Source organism: Xyrauchen texanus, chromosome 21 (assembly GCF_025860055.1).
Source record: "Xyrauchen texanus isolate HMW12.3.18 chromosome 21, RBS_HiC_50CHRs, whole genome shotgun sequence".
In the NCBI taxonomy this organism is placed as follows: domain Eukaryota; kingdom Metazoa; phylum Chordata; class Actinopteri; order Cypriniformes; family Catostomidae; genus Xyrauchen; species Xyrauchen texanus.
The window spans coordinates 8282545-8298166 of record NC_068296.1 but is presented as its reverse complement, the minus strand read 5'-3'; the positions used below and the strand labels follow the sequence as shown (position 1 = coordinate 8298166).

Genomic DNA, 15622 nt, shown 5'->3' with positions numbered 1-15622 from the left:
AAATTCCGGAAATTTTGCAAATGGAATTTTATTTTTCCATGACAGACGGCCAAAACCCAGGAATATCCAGAGAAAACATTGATGGGTGGCAACTCTACATGAATGCTCTCTAGATCACACGCAGACACACATATGTGAGAGTTTCAAAGCAGCTGACAAACAGCACGTGGCTACCAAATTGAGTCCTGAAAGAACTAAAAGCACGTGACAGCAAAGCCATGTGGTAAAAAAAAAACCTACTGTAATTATTCCACAGCATCTTAGAAGAGTCCTCCATGGTTTCGGTGTTCTTCGTATTCTGTGGCTTATATACAGTGATGAATACATGACCCATCAGGTTTGTACACAGCCAATTGCATCATATATGAGCGTTTAAAAGCGTGTTTAGTTCAGAGCGCCTCGCTGGTGAGTCAGTCAGCACTGCATGAGTGCATGTGCTGACTGTCTGTGCTTGTGCTGGCTGCTGTCAATTATGCTGCCTTCATGTGCTATCGGAATTATCCTACTTCTTACTTCTGAAATGGTAATTATGAGTACACCATGTTCACCTGCTCTTTTTGCAAATTATTTGTTTGGCTAGAAAAATTAGCAAAGTCAAAGTTGCAACAAATTTAAATACCGAAGAAAGTAACATTTTTGAAAAAAGCTACTTAACGAAGAAAAAGGAACAACACCTATCAGTTGACCAACTAGCTCACATTACACACAAAAATTATCTTTTGCCACCACCTGCTGGCTAACATATGTAATTTCAGAAATAAAGCCAGTAACACCTAACAGATACACTTTAGTTTAGAACAGCATAAACGTGGAGTGATACACACACAGTGAAGCGTCTGAGTGCTTGTGAAGTGTTTGTTCAGAGTTACTTGTTTTATGTTTTATCAAAACGTACCTTGTTCTCGCAGTCACTTGAATAAGAGCATTGAAATCCCTGGCATTTAAGGCGATTTAGAAATCCAGGTGACTTTCTTCAGGGGTGTGGAATAATTAATGCTTCTCAACAACTTCTCGGGTGATGTAATGTGGAATAATGAAGGCCTCTTTTAAACTTCTTTTGTTGGGGGTAGCTGCAGCTGCTTCCTGTTCTAAAGATGTTCTAAGGAATCTGTTTTTTTCTCTACTCTCACGTTTCACACGTAGTTCAAACATATATATCACCCCATATAAGGTAAATAACTATTTCATTGGTGGGGGTCCAGTGGAATGTGGTTTTCTAGACCATATAACAGAATGCTGAAACAATAAACGTTGAATAGAGATTTGATAGCACTGGTTCTCTGTGTCATCTCTTTCTTCCCTCAGCTGAGCCGTATCGAGATGAGGATTGCAGATCAACAAAATAAATTAAATACATTGGATGACAAAATTATCTAACAAGGGGTAAGGACATATTGTCACCCTAAACAAGCACATATTACAGCTTTTCCTACTTACATTAAAACTTGTGGACAGTATTGCTGTTTCCTTTGGTAATTGTTGTGCTGCACTGATAGACTGGTGAACTGATGGTGAATGCTCTGTCATCCTGATCCGCATATATCTTCTCCCTCATAATGAATATTATCCATAAAAAGCAAATCAAACTTTCCATATGATTGTCACTAGAGGGTGAAATGCAACCGTCGTATCCACAGGTCGGAGATGGTGAAACAGTGTTGTTTTCACCTGTTAGTCATTGATACTCTATGGCAGTTTGGGCATACTAAGATGGCCGCTTGAACACTTCCGGTGGCTTCACCCCCTGCTGGCAGTCAGCAATCCAGTTCTATATATATATATATATATATATATAGAACTGGATTGTATCTATATATATATATATATATATATATATATATATATCTCAGAGTTTTGTCTGATATAGAAAACCAGTCAACATCAACAGCTTGTTACTGTATGTTAACTCCTCTACCAGCCCAAAAGTAGGCAGAGTCAGCAGAAGAATATAGCAGAAAGCAGGAGATGAATTGATGGTTCAAATGAGCAGAATTTATTGAATAAACTTGAATAATGCACATAGTCTGATCAGAACAAATGCAACCAGTTTTATTGTACCAAGCAAAGAAAATGAAAAATTACTGCTTCACGACATTATCCTGTGAGATTAAAGGCCTTGAAATGGAGACAGCGCTTTATCTCTATCAGTATTTTTTGGTACTGTTATTTTCAAGAAAATTGAGTTAAGTGGTTTTCTCTTAGAAATTACATTTCCTCCACACAGTTTGAGCTCAGCTTAGGATAAATGTAGGCCTAAGTGTTGTTGACAGAGCGGCACCTATAGCTGTATAACACACTTATTTAAATACAGTCAGTCACGCAGGATTAAGAGAAGTTAGAATGAGACGAACAGTATTATGGCCCCAACCGATTACATTCAGAGAGCGCCACCTGATGGACACACCAAGACATTACAGCACACATCACCTATTTATCAAAGTACACTTTGTAAATATAATTATTGTGCATAGGTTTGCTTGTTTAGTATTGTCCCCCTTTGGTAGCATTTCATAGGAAGATTAAACTAAACATTGTGGTAGTAAATAAATAAAATGTATATTAAATATACACACTCAAAAACAAAACAAAAAACTTTCAAGGACAATTAAAACAGTAGACTACTCTTCCATTTGAAAGAAAATGTAAATAAAATGTAGAAAAAGGAATTCATACATGGGCACAATTTATATAATTTGGCTACAAAACACATTTAAAGTATGTATGCATGTTTTTAGATTGCAAGGTTTTTATTACAAATAAATTAAGTCAAGTGTTTTTCAGGTAATCTAAAAACAATCTTTCAGGTGCTTCATGTGGCAACATCTAAATGAACTAGTTTTAGTTAAGTCAAAAATTTTGTTTAATCTAAATAAACCTGAATAAATCCTTGCCTTGAAAAATAGAAATTGTAATTGCTTAAAATAATGAATCACAATTAATTTTGTGAGTCCAGAAGTTTCTATAAGTGTCAGTTTTTTTATTTTTTTTATTATTACTGTTCGACTACTTGATCTTAGAAAATTGTAACCTTTTAATTAAGTTTGTTAAATTATTATTATATTATTAAGTATTTTAAAATAAGTCATTTTAAGTCATCTTGTTGCCCCCTTGGAAGTTTGTGCCCATTGTACAAAGGGTTTGTTCCTGGAAGGCAGCTGATACACTAACCCCGCCCCTACACTAATCCTAACCCTATGGAGCCTGCAAGGCTGAGTACTCTGCAAGGAACAACAAAAGGCACCTTTCTCCAATCGCGGAAGTTTGCTTAGCCCTCTGGTTGAGAACCACTGCTTCAGACTTATTGGGAGTTGTGCTGATGTGCCCAATAACGGGGCAGCAACTTTCCCTCCACTTTACTCGAGTAAGTCAATGAAAGAAACATTTAAATCAAAGCCACACCTGCCGCCTGCTGTGAGCCAATTATCTACAGCATCGAGGTCAGGGACTACACACCCACCTTTGTTCTAAGCCAATAGAATGAAAAGGTGAGGAGGGGGAAAACGTCCCCCAGGGTCAATTAATCGCGCATCAGTGACCATCTGCAAATGTGTCGGAGGAATTTCAGCCGCTCTCCGGAGTTCCAGGTGTTGTTAGTATGGGAAGTCGACAACAATGGCTATCACGACTGAAGAATGAGTTAAGCAATAGTCCTCTCGTGTCTAACGTGGCCTTTGGGTTCATCCTGATGGGACTGGAGAAGTTAGTGGAGCTGGAGTTTGAGTGTCCGTGTAATCCGACCTGGAACGGGCTGTTTTCCTCCGCGTTCTTCATAATCCCCGCGGTAATGGCGTTCGCGTTAATGATGATCATTCAGGGATGTAGGTGTGATGTTTGGTGCCGGAGGACCTTGTCTTTTTCCAGTTTCGTGCCCGCGGTGGTCTGGTTGATTCTGCTTTTCCTGGACGGTCAGTATTTCGCCTGCGCGATGACAGATTGGCACGGTCGCTTCGTGATCGTGGATAAAGCCGCGCCGCAGAAATGGTGCGAACCCACGCAAGAGGAGAGCGTGACCCCTCAAGAACTCATGCTGCGCTCACAGCGACTGTTCGTCGAATCTCAGGTGAGATCTAATAATCGAGCATGAAAACAATAATCGAGTGAGTGAGTGAGTGAGTGAGTGAGTGAGTGAGTGTTCATGCTTCTTTACGCACCAACAGGCCTCCTGGAAACTTACTGTGTTACACTGGAGATGGCAGTGATACATTTGTAGAGTCTTCAAGCATTGATACATTTAAATTTGCTTTTGCTTTGATACATTTGTAGCATTATCGAGACTAATTGCCATTCATCACACACACACACACACACACACACACACACACACACACACACACACACAGTATATTGCATGAAAATAATGTTTTTTTAGGATTTGTTTTTGTATTGTGACATTATGACAAATAAGCACGTTTTCCCCAAATACTCTGCATCTACAGTGCAAAAATCCTTTTCGTATTACATTAATATATTAACTTTTGCTGAATTCAAGTAAATTCAGTCGAGTAAATCCCTTAACTACAATGAAGTTTATATTTAAATCAACCACAATTGAAATGCTGCGCTACAAATTCAACATTGATGTGTACTGTAGATACCTTACAATTTAATAGTCAGGTTTTAAAATGTATTTTACAGTAAAAATATTGGGTGGATGTGCTCCGCTGTCATAAAAATAATGTAAAAATGCAAAATATGTAACTGTCCTAATACTGGCTTAATTTTTTTTAAGCAAAATATAATTTCATTCTATCTTAAGCATTTGGGGGTTATGACACACGTTATTGACAGGTTTCATGAGATTCGTCCATATACTTAATGTTTTGGGGTGTGGTTAATAAATGATGATTTGAATATATAATAATGATATTATGCGATTACATTTTGTTTATAGATTTATATTAGTTTAATTGTCTAGCTCTATTGCTAGAACTATTATATCATTTTGCTAGGTCTCAGGAGGTTAACGACGTAAGCCACAGGTTAAAGTGATAGTTCTCCCAAAAAATGAAAATTCTCTCATTATTTGCTCACCCTCATGCTATCCCAGATGTGTATGACTTTCTTTACTCTGCAGAACACTAGCAAAGATTTTTAGACAAATATCTCAGATCTCTAGGTCCATACAATGCAAGTTACTGGTGGTGAGAACTTTGAAGGTCCAAAAAGCATATTAAAGCAGCATGAAAGTAATCCATACGATTCCAATATGGATCCATGTCTTCTGAAGCGATATGATAGGTGTGGGTGAGAAACAGATAACTATTTAAGTCCTTTTTTAATATAAATCTACACTTTCACTTTGAATTTGCTTTAATTGTGCATATCGTTACCTACTTAGCATCGAGGGGAATTTATGGAAAAATAGGACTTAAATATAGATTTTGTTTTTCTCACCCACACCTATCATATCGCTTCAGAAAATATGGATTAAACTACTGGACTTCATGTGCTCTTTCAAAGTTCTGGACACCAGTCACTTGCATTGTATGGACCCACAGAGTGGAGATATTCTTCTTAAAATCTTCCTTTGAGTTCAGTAAAGGAAAAAGGTCATTCAAATCTGGGATGGCACAAGGGTGAGTAAATGATGAGATGTTTCATTTGGATGAACTATTCCTTTAACCCCTTTTACTGACATCTATGTTTATCTCTCTTGTAAACAGGTGATCGGCATTGTCCTGCTCATTTTTATCTGTTTTGGACTGGTCGTGTATGTGATCAGAGAAAGCTGCCAACAGGAGCTTGAAGCTCAAGACACTAATGTTGCAGAGATGACTCTGTATAGCTCTAGCTGACCGACATCTGGACGTGCATCTGCCTGCAAGCCACAAAGCTCAAGAGAACAGACCATTCTTCCTCTGTTTGAAAAAAACAAACACTTGAAACAACCTTTTTTTGTAATCACCTTTGGTCACCCTTTACATCTCAAGGTTCATGTTATAGTGAACTATAAAGTGCTATATAGTTTTACTTGTAAAACAACACGTATCAAGTAATATTCTGGATTCAATACATGCAGTCAATTACAACAGAAAATATTTAGACTGGTTCCTCAGTGCGTGCACAGTAATGCAATTACAATGGAAGTGTATGAGGCAAGGCATTGCACTGGGTTAAATGTTAAAATACACAATTCTAGCATAATTTAAAGTATTACTGTTAACGCAGTTTTCATTTGTGTTTCAAAATAATGTTCTGTAGTAATCTAGAGCATGCTACAGAGACTTTCGACAGATATAATAGAGCAACTAGTAAATGCATTCATTTAGTGCTATTAATATTTGAATAATCATGAAATATGTGTAACATGAACACTCTAATGTAAAGCCAATCTTGTTTTTTTTGTTGTTTTTTTTTTAATCAGTGACAGGCTAAACATGACTGAAGATACTTTATTTCCAAAATGCTGCTATGGATGTATCAACTTTTTCATGTTTTTTGCTGTGACTCTAACTGAAGTGCAGACAGAATTGCACAGAGGGAAATGGAGCTTTACACAAGTAGCAGCTGAAAGCTCAATGCAGATCATTGACATTATTGTCACTGTTAATAAGTACCTCTCTTACAACGGTCACTTCAATATAAATATATAAATAGTTTTAGCAAATATTAAGTCACAAATTACCGTGAGCACAGTGTTATAATCACAGACTTGTCCATCAACACTATGACAATTCCAGCAAGAAAACAAAACAGGGTGTGTTTGGACAATTTGTAAAAGAAATAGACGAACCCTAATACAAAATTGATCAACAAAGCCCCGCGTTACTGTTAAAGATCACTGGGTGGTGTGAACTAATACAGGTTGTATATTTGTTTAGTTCAGTTAATCTGTGCTGATTTAGTTATTGATGGTAAATTAGTCCAGATTTGACAACCATAAGCAAGGATGTAGCAAATGCAACAGATTAAGAATTTGTCATTGAAAACCCCAATCTGGTTTTCTTCTGTGTGTATATATACCCCGCTCCCATCATGCATTAATAACCATCATCAAAATTGAATTATTATTATTATTGTTTTATAATTCTGATGGGACTGTCCAGAAGAATTGTCCTTGGTTTACTATTTCTTTTTTTATTTTTTATTTGTGTGTTATTTTTATACTAGATTTTTTTTGCATTGAATATTACACAACTCAGTATAGATGTTTGTTGACCTTATCTTTTTGTGTCAGTGGTGTTGACTGTACAAAATAAAAATGTATACTTTTCGGTATTTCCTAATGTAAAAGATATCCACTTTTATAATCGTGTCCTCAAAACCTTTGTTGTATTTAAAGGCTCCGTTATCCTGCTGTAATTGCTGCAAAAAACGCTATAAACTAATGCAGTGATGTAAACAGTGATTTAATGCTGTTGAATGTTAAAGAGGTTTAAGGAATTACAGATAGTAATGCCAGCATATGCAAGTTTAGTGTCACTTCTTAACTCGGCCAAAAAAAATCAAAAGTAATAGTTAGTATCTGGTGTGGCCACCAGCTGCATTAAGTACTGCGGTGCATCATCTCCTCATGGACTGCACCAGATTCCACCAAGGCACTTGCAAAGTCCCAGACATTTCTGGGGGGAATAGCCCTAGCCCTCACCCTCAGATCCAACCGGTCCCAGACGTGCTCAATTGGATTGAGTTCTGGGCTCATCACTGGCCATGGCAGAACACTGACATTCCAGTCTTGCAGCACAGAACAAGCAGTATGGCTGGTGGCATCGTCATGTTGGAGAGTCATGACAGGATGAGCCTGCAGGAAGGGTACACGTGAGGGAGGAGGATGTCTTCCCTGTTACGCACAGCGTTGAGATATCAATGACAACAAGCTCAATCCGATGATGCTGTGACACGCCGCCCCAGACCATGGCGGACCCTCCACCTCCAAATCAATCCCGCTCCAGAGTACAGGCCTCGGTGTAACGCTCATTCCTTCGATGATAAACACCAGTCGGACCTTCACCCCTGGTGAGACCAAACCTCAACTTGTCAGAGAAGAGCACTTTCTGCTAGTCCTGTCTGGTCCAGCGAAGGTGGGTTTGTGCCCATAGGCGACGTTGTTGCCGGTGATGTCTGGTAAGTACCTGCCTTACAACAGGCCTACAAGCCCTCAGTCCAGCCTTTCTCAGCCTATTGCGGACAGTCTGAGCACTGATGGAGGGATTGTGTGTTCCTGGTGTAACTTGGGCAATTGTTGTTGCCATCCTGTACCTGTCCCACAGGTGTGATATTCGGATGTACCGATCCTGTGCAGGTGTTGTTACATGTGGTCTGCCACTGCGAGGATGATCAGCTGCCCTTCCTGTCTCCCTGTAGCGTTGTCTTTGGTGCCTCACAGTACAGACATTGGAGTTTATTGCCTTGGCCACATCTGCAGTCCTCATGCCTCCATGCAACATGTCTAAGGCACATTCATGCAGATGAGCAGGACCTTGGGCATCTTTCTTTTGGTGTTTTTCAGAGTCAGTAGAAAGGTTTCTTTAGTGTCCTAAATTTGTATAACTGTGACCTTAATTGCCTACCGTCGCTGTTAGTGTTTTTATGACACAGTTCCACAGTTGCATGTTAATTAATTGTTTATGGTTCATTGAACAAGCATGGAAAAGAAGCATCCCTTTTTCAGGACACTATATTGTACAGATAATTTTTGTAAAAATCCAAATAACTTTACAGATCTTTATTGTAAAAGGTTTAAACAATGTTTTCCATGCTTGTTCAATGAACCATAAACAATTAATTAACATGCAACTGTGGAACAGTCATAAAAACACTAACAGCGACGGTAGGCAATTAAGGTCACAGTTATACAAATTTAGGACACTAAAGAAACCTTTCTACTGACTCTGAAAAACACCAAAAGAAAGATGCCCAAGGTCCTGCTCATCTGCATGAATGTGCCTTAGACATGTTGCATGGAGGCATGAGGACTGCAGATGTGGCCAGGGCAACAAACTCCAATGTCTGTACTGTGAGGCACCAAAGACAACGCTACAGGGAGACAGGAAGGACAGCTGATCATCCTCGCAGTGGCAGACCACATGTAACAACACCTGCACAGGATCGGTACATCCGAATATCACACCTGTGGGACAGGTACAGGATGGCAACAATAACTGCCCAAGTTACACCAGGAATGCATAATCCCTCCATCAGTGCACAAACTGTCCGCAATAGACTGAAGAGCCTGGAATGAGGGCTTGTAGGCCTGATGTAAAGCAGGTACTTACCAGACATCACCAGCAACAACGTCACCTATGGGCACAAACCCACCTTCGCTGGACTAAACAGGACAGGCAAAAAGTGCTCTTCACTGACGAGTCGCGGTTTTGTCTCACCAGGGGTGATGGTCGGACCAGTATTTATCATCGAAGGAATGAGAGTTACACCGAGGCCTGTACTCTGGAGCGGGATTAATTTGGAGGTGGAGGGTCCGTTATGGTCTGGGGTGGTGTGTCACAGCATCATCGGACTGAGCTTGTTGTTATTTCAAAGCTGTGCTTTACAGGGAAGATATCCTCCTCCCTCATGAGGTACCCTTCCTGCAGGCTCATCCTGAATTAACCTGAATTGAACCCGGATGTCATTCCCATTGAGCACGTCTGGGACCGGTTGGATCTGAGGGTGAGAGCTAGGGCTATTCCCCCCAGAAATGTCTGGGAACTTGCAAGTGCCTTGGTACAACTTACAGCAAGAAATGGCAAATCTGGTGCTGTCCATGAGGAGATGTACTGCAGTACTTAATGCAGCAGGTGGCCACTCCAGATACTGACTGTTACTTTTGATTTTGACCCCCCCCCTTTGTTCAGGGACACATTATTCAATTTCTGTTAGTCACATGTCTGTGAAACTTGTTCAGTTTATGTCTTAGTTGTTGAATCTTTTTATGTTCATACAATATGTTAAGTTTGCTGAAAATAAAAGCAGTTGAAAGTGAGAGGACGTTCTTTTTTTGCTGAGTTTATAAAAAGACAAGGATAAAAGGTAATCCATAAAACTCAAGTGCTTCAATCCATGTCTACTAAAGCAAAACTATCAATTTTGGGTAAGGAACTGCATGTGCTCTGTGCATGCACCAAGTGAGAGGAAGGCTAATCAAGCTTCAAATCATGATTGTGCCAATTGGAGACTGCAAATGTCTAGATCCGTTTTTCACACAAACACGACTGTGTTGCTTTAGAAGACATAGAATAAAGCACTTGAGTTGTATGGATTACCTTTATGTCTTTTTTAGAACTTGAAAGTGTTAAACCCCATTAACCCCATGGACAAAAACATCTCATATTTCTATAACAATATCTTTGTGTTCTGCTGAAAAAAATAATACAATTTTGAGAACGTAAAGGTGAGATATCATTTTTGGGTGAATAATTCCTGTAAGAATAAGTACGTAGTCAAAATTAATATACTTTCTATGTTCATATTTCATAAAGCTCAATTCCATCAGTTATAATTATGTTAAATAAAAAAAAAAATTGAAAGCTTTTTTGAAAAATTAATTAGTGAAAAATATTTCTGGGCTACAATATTTCAAAATCTGTTGAAGTCATACAAAAAATCAGGACAATATGTGAATTCTCTGCAGAACCTTACAAGCATTAGGAAGATTTTCTGCCTTGTAAAAAAAAAAAAAAAAAAAAGAGTATTTGGACTCAATCTTGTTTTGTTCTGTTTTCTTTTACAGACAACTGGCGACATAAATATCTGATCATGTTAAATATAATACAAACTGTCAAAGACACAATTAACACCAAGAACACTATAACATTTACACTGTAGTAGCATTACTGGGGCATTTTTATAAGAGACTGTAGGCAGGTGAGCAGCACCTTTGTGTCTAATGACAAACTCAATCCAGAAGAGGGCGCTGTCGAGTGGGATTAATGGAGTGTCTCTATGGAGACTGGAAAGTCTCTGCATGTTTTTCTTGTAGGACAGTTCATTGAGCACTTCCAGTAAGACCTCTTTAAATATATGTCTATCGATAGTCGCAATGTCCACAACCTTTGCTACACCTTTATGTCTCATTTTTTAAATGAGACATAAACAAACGGTAAACCTACTACTGAAACACCAAGGTAAATGGCTTAAAAAAAACATTAGTTCCTCCATGGGACAAAAAAGCTCTGGCCTTTGGATGTCCTAAAAGATCATTATGTGGAGACAAGTTGACCAGTAAAGTGTTGTTGCCCAGAGTAGAAAGTCGCTCTCCGGTGTTTTTCCAAATCACTTTTTGAAGAAGCTGAACAAGAGCACCAGATATTTCATCTGCGATGTCAAGGTTAAGCAGTCCAACCAATGTTCCGAAAGACATAATGATAAATCCATATTCTTCAAAATTTTGCACAAAAATCTCAAGATCCTTCGGGTGGTATTTTGCTGGTTTACACTGGAAACCACCAATATAAACAATGTTGGGCATCGTTGGACGTGGAAACACAAAGACAAAATCCACCCTCATCGGTCAAATATCAGCTGCTTGAAATTATTTGATTAAATCAGAGACAAAATAGAGGTTGCACAAAGCACTATAAAGAGAACCAACAATTCGCTGATAAAGGAAAATCCGAAAGCTGTAGAACAGCGTGTTCTGACAAAAGGTCATGTTATAACTGAGACAGTGGGAATGGAACGTAAAACAGCGGGGATGGAGCTATTCCAAAATGCACCTCTCTGTGTATCATCCAGCAGACATTAAAGACAAGTGGTAGGTGGAGATGGTACGCAAGAACATCAACATCAACAACACAGGTCAACATCAAGTCAAAATTGGCCTCCTGAGTTGTTCTATCAAGACAGAATCCTTCTCAGTTATATGGATCACCATTTCACAGATGTTCCTGTGCATTTCAGAAAACTTGTCTTTGAGTTTCATGTCCAAACTGATTCTGGTCCATGCAGAAATTCCCTGCCTCTTGATCTGTAGCTGTCTAGAAAAGAAACTAGGATATTGTAGAATTCGTCATCTCCCCCTAGTAAAAAGGGAACCGTAATGGAGACGTAGTGAGGCGTTTCCTCTGAGATGTACCAGCTGTCGAGGGCTTGTATAATTAAGACATAATGGCCCCTGGAATGAAGCTCCTGAATCAATACATTCATGTTCACCCAGTGACTGCCATCATGAGGAAACCCCAATATTTTGCCACATTTAGCTTAGGTCAAGGCTAGAATGATGTTTGAGACAACAAATCTAAAATCCATCCTTGGGTGCAAACAAGTATTTCTGAAAGAAATAAAGGTTTTGATGTTGGTGTATATTAATGGATCAAATGGAAAATGCTTGACACATTGCAATTATTACAACACAAAAATTCTGATTATTAAAACAATGACCTTTATAGTTATAAACTTCAAACTATATACTTATATTAAAAATGTAAATCTTGTCATCATTTACTTTGTTCCAAACCCCTATAACTTTCTTTCTTCTATGGAAAACAAAAGGTGATCTAAGAACAATGTTAAGCACTGACAGCCTCAGTCAATATTCACGTTGATTATATGGGGGAAGGATACAATGAACATGAATTTTAACATTTTGCCAAACATCATCTGTTCCACGGAAGAAGGAAATTTAGTTTGGAACAATATGCGAGTAAAGTCATACCAAATTTAACAGCAATATTCATTCCACGTTCTTTCATGCCCTCTTTGGATTTGGACAGCAAACATTTATTAAAACTTTGTTTTAATATTATCAAAAATGCAATATGAATGAATGTTACATGTAAAATAAGAGGAATTTTGCAGTGTGAAGGTATGTGTGACTGCACCTTAACGCTTGTCCAGGACTAGTGTATTTTTGAAGGGGCAAGTTAAAGAGAATTTTACTTGCCCAACAAGACAAGTAGCCTGATTTTTTTTACAAAGTTCATATTCTTATTCTGTTGCTGAAAATAATCCAGAGCGTGCAATTTTATTATACGCTATCAATCTAGTAATTGCTGCACGCTGTTTGACTGACAGGTGGCTTATGTGTGTGCACTGAACATGCGTATGAGCTCCCAGAACTCTTGTGATAATGCGAATATGCGCCTGTAGAATCAAATGCATTTAAAAATTCTGCCAAAATGTTGGACTTGTAACTGTAGACTAATAGGCCTGCTGTGGTGTCGTTAATATTAATCAAACAACCATAACAAGAAAACAAGAAAACACTCACTGAGCTTGTAACTATTGCTTAAGTGTCCCTTTTTCTCTCCGGACAAGTAACTTTTTTCACTTGCCATGCCAATGCTTAATTTCAAGCCCTAATCTGTACTCTCACAGAAGCAGATATCTAATTAAGCCATCCTGGACCAGCAACCAATAGTTGTGGTTATAGTTATAGACTATAAATTGATCGATTGATCAAATTGATTAAATTGATCAATAATTTATTACTATTCAATACTGTGTATTGTGTGTATTGATAAAAAAAAAAAAACGAAGATGCATCAAGAATCATTTTGTAATCCAATCATTACCCTTTGAATCGTAATGGAATCATAAGGCCAGTGAAGATTCACACCTCTAATATACAGCACTACACAGCCCATGCTCTAACATGCTGTTCTTGCACAACCTTCATAAGGGCATTTCAGTTTGATCTGATAGAAGATTTTGTGTGGCTGCAAGTTACATTTTTGGAACATTGTATTATTTATAATAAGGTTTTTTTTCACAACCTATTTCACCAAGCATTTGTATATAATTTAAGAGGGCACAATCCCACCCTTGTTTTGCCTTTATTAATGTACTGTACTAAAACAACCTTCCAAAATGTACCTGAAACAAACTAAATAAAAGATTTCAACTAGGCCTACTGTATATTTCTGTACTTCTTATTTTATTAACTAAAAGTTTCATTACGAAAGTAGAACATGCTTCTTAAGTTTAATCTGGAATGCAGTCAAAAAAAAAATCTTATTTAAAGAGCAGAATAAAAATATTTCAGTTGGGTTCTGCCCTGAGGTATTTTATTACACCTCAAGGCAAACTAGCAGCAGAACAAACCTTCCTCATAAAACAAAATGTTCTTTATTACTTGTTGATAGCTGTGATCTGGTTGCAAAAGTAACCATGATCCATAATCACTAACCATGTTTAAATGCACATTACAATTCTGATTAAGAAAATATTCCAGTTTAGAGAAATCAGAATAAGACAGCTGGCATATGTCTGTATTAATCCGAATTCTGTGTCATGTTAACACTGATATATCGACCGGGAAAGCAACATTATAATGATCTACATTTTGCAACCCATAGTTCTCCTGCGTGCTGTTGTCAAAGAATGAGAATTAATGAGTTGATTATTAAATGACTGTGCAGAATTCGTAAAAATGCAACAAATAATGAGAATCTCAAATATTTCCAAAAGAGAATGGTGGGAAGGGGTTGGGAATAGAAAACCGGTTCTGTTCCATTAAAAAAAAAAAACTAGGGCCTGATGTTTAAATATTGCAAATGCACAAAATGGGCATTGAAATGTACGTATGCAGTTTCCTACACACACATTAGGATTTATAAAAAATAAAGCTTGCACACTTTTAACTGTGTACGCACTTTTTTTTTGTGGTGTGTGTGAAACTCTGAATTTGATACAATAACCCTCATTTAGATGTCTGAAGTTAAGCACTCGATTTTGGAACTGTTATGCAGCCGTTATTAGGCTATATTAGTCTTTTTAGTGAGTGCACTTCCCGAACAAATGACTCTTGTGAAACAAAAACACTTATAAATCAGTAAGAGCAGTTACTGATGTAGAGTTTCTTGGTTCAGGTTTGGGGAATGTACAATTAATATTAATGGTTGTAATCAATGATTAATCATACGGTTTGAACTAGATAACAATACATTCTAAATTGCCCCAAAACAGGGGTTATATAGCCCAAAAGTCTGCTTCAGATATATATAGATGATTAAACACAATGAATTATAATTAATTAGGAATATACATCATATGCAGACAGGCTGTATTCATTTTCAGAACACCTTAATGGAATTAAACCGTACTGCAACCAACCAGTTCGTCCAGCAAACCACTTTGCTCGATACTCTTGATCAATTCTCCAGAAGGTTTATTCTTAGTATAAGCTTACTTAATCAAAGCACGTTAACTTACTTTGATAATATCAGCTTCTAGCTTTAGATCGCACATTAAAGAGGCTTTGCTTTATGACCAACAAACACAGACAATCAAGCATATAATTGGGTTTAATACAAGGAACTAGGATATATCACTACACTTAACAAACGTAGAACACATTTAACAACAAACATTTAACATAGAACAAACAAAGTAAAACAGTAAGGAAAATAAAGAGATTACAGGGATAGCAAACTTGATACAACAGTTAAACCTTAAGAGCCAGCAAGGGAATTACACACTTTAACGCATTTGAATTTAGATGGAATAATACTTGCAAAATGGACCTTTGTGTCGCTGAACAAGACTGCGTGTGTGCGTGAATGTCCTCGTTGCGTCCGTGAGCTGGAGGATTTCTGTTGGTGCTTCCGGAGCGTGGATCGCTCGCGGGAAGTTCAAAGCATCTTAGGAGTAACGGTTGAAACTGAGAGAGAGTCCTTTCACCAGGAGGATATCGGACTGCTCCAAAAACGTAGAGTGTTGAGCTTTGTCCGAAGACAAGGAAAAG

At 37.9% G+C, this 15622-nt stretch overlaps 1 protein-coding gene and 1 pseudogene across 1 annotated transcript; one reads left to right on the top strand and one right to left on the bottom strand.

Annotated features, from left to right (window-relative positions):
• Positions 1 to 3475: 3475 nt before the first annotated feature.
• On the top strand, positions 3476 to 6551 carry LOC127661985 (calcium homeostasis modulator protein 6). The gene is made up of 2 exons (XM_052152985.1): positions 3476 to 4060; positions 5664 to 6551. The coding sequence occupies exons 1-2, from the start codon at positions 3596 to 3598 to the stop codon at positions 5793 to 5795; spliced, it is 597 nt and encodes a 198-aa protein (XP_052008945.1). The 5' UTR covers positions 3476 to 3595; the 3' UTR covers positions 5796 to 6551.
• Positions 6552 to 10637: 4086 nt separating this feature from the next.
• LOC127661287 (UDP-glucuronosyltransferase 2A2-like) lies at positions 10638 to 12186 on the bottom strand (annotated as a pseudogene).
• Positions 12187 to 15622: the final 3436 nt, after the last annotated feature.

What these genes read in the sequence shown, in the direction of transcription:
- LOC127661985 (XM_052152985.1), top strand. Translation starts at nt 3,596, where the DNA reads ATGGGAAGTCGACAACAATGGCTATCACGACTGAAGAATGAGTTAAGC. An exon ending in GACTGTTCGTCGAATCTCAG is followed by an intron (nt 4,061 to 5,663) that starts GTGAGATCTAAT and finishes TCTTGTAAACAG; the next exon opens with GTGATCGGCATTGTCCTGCT.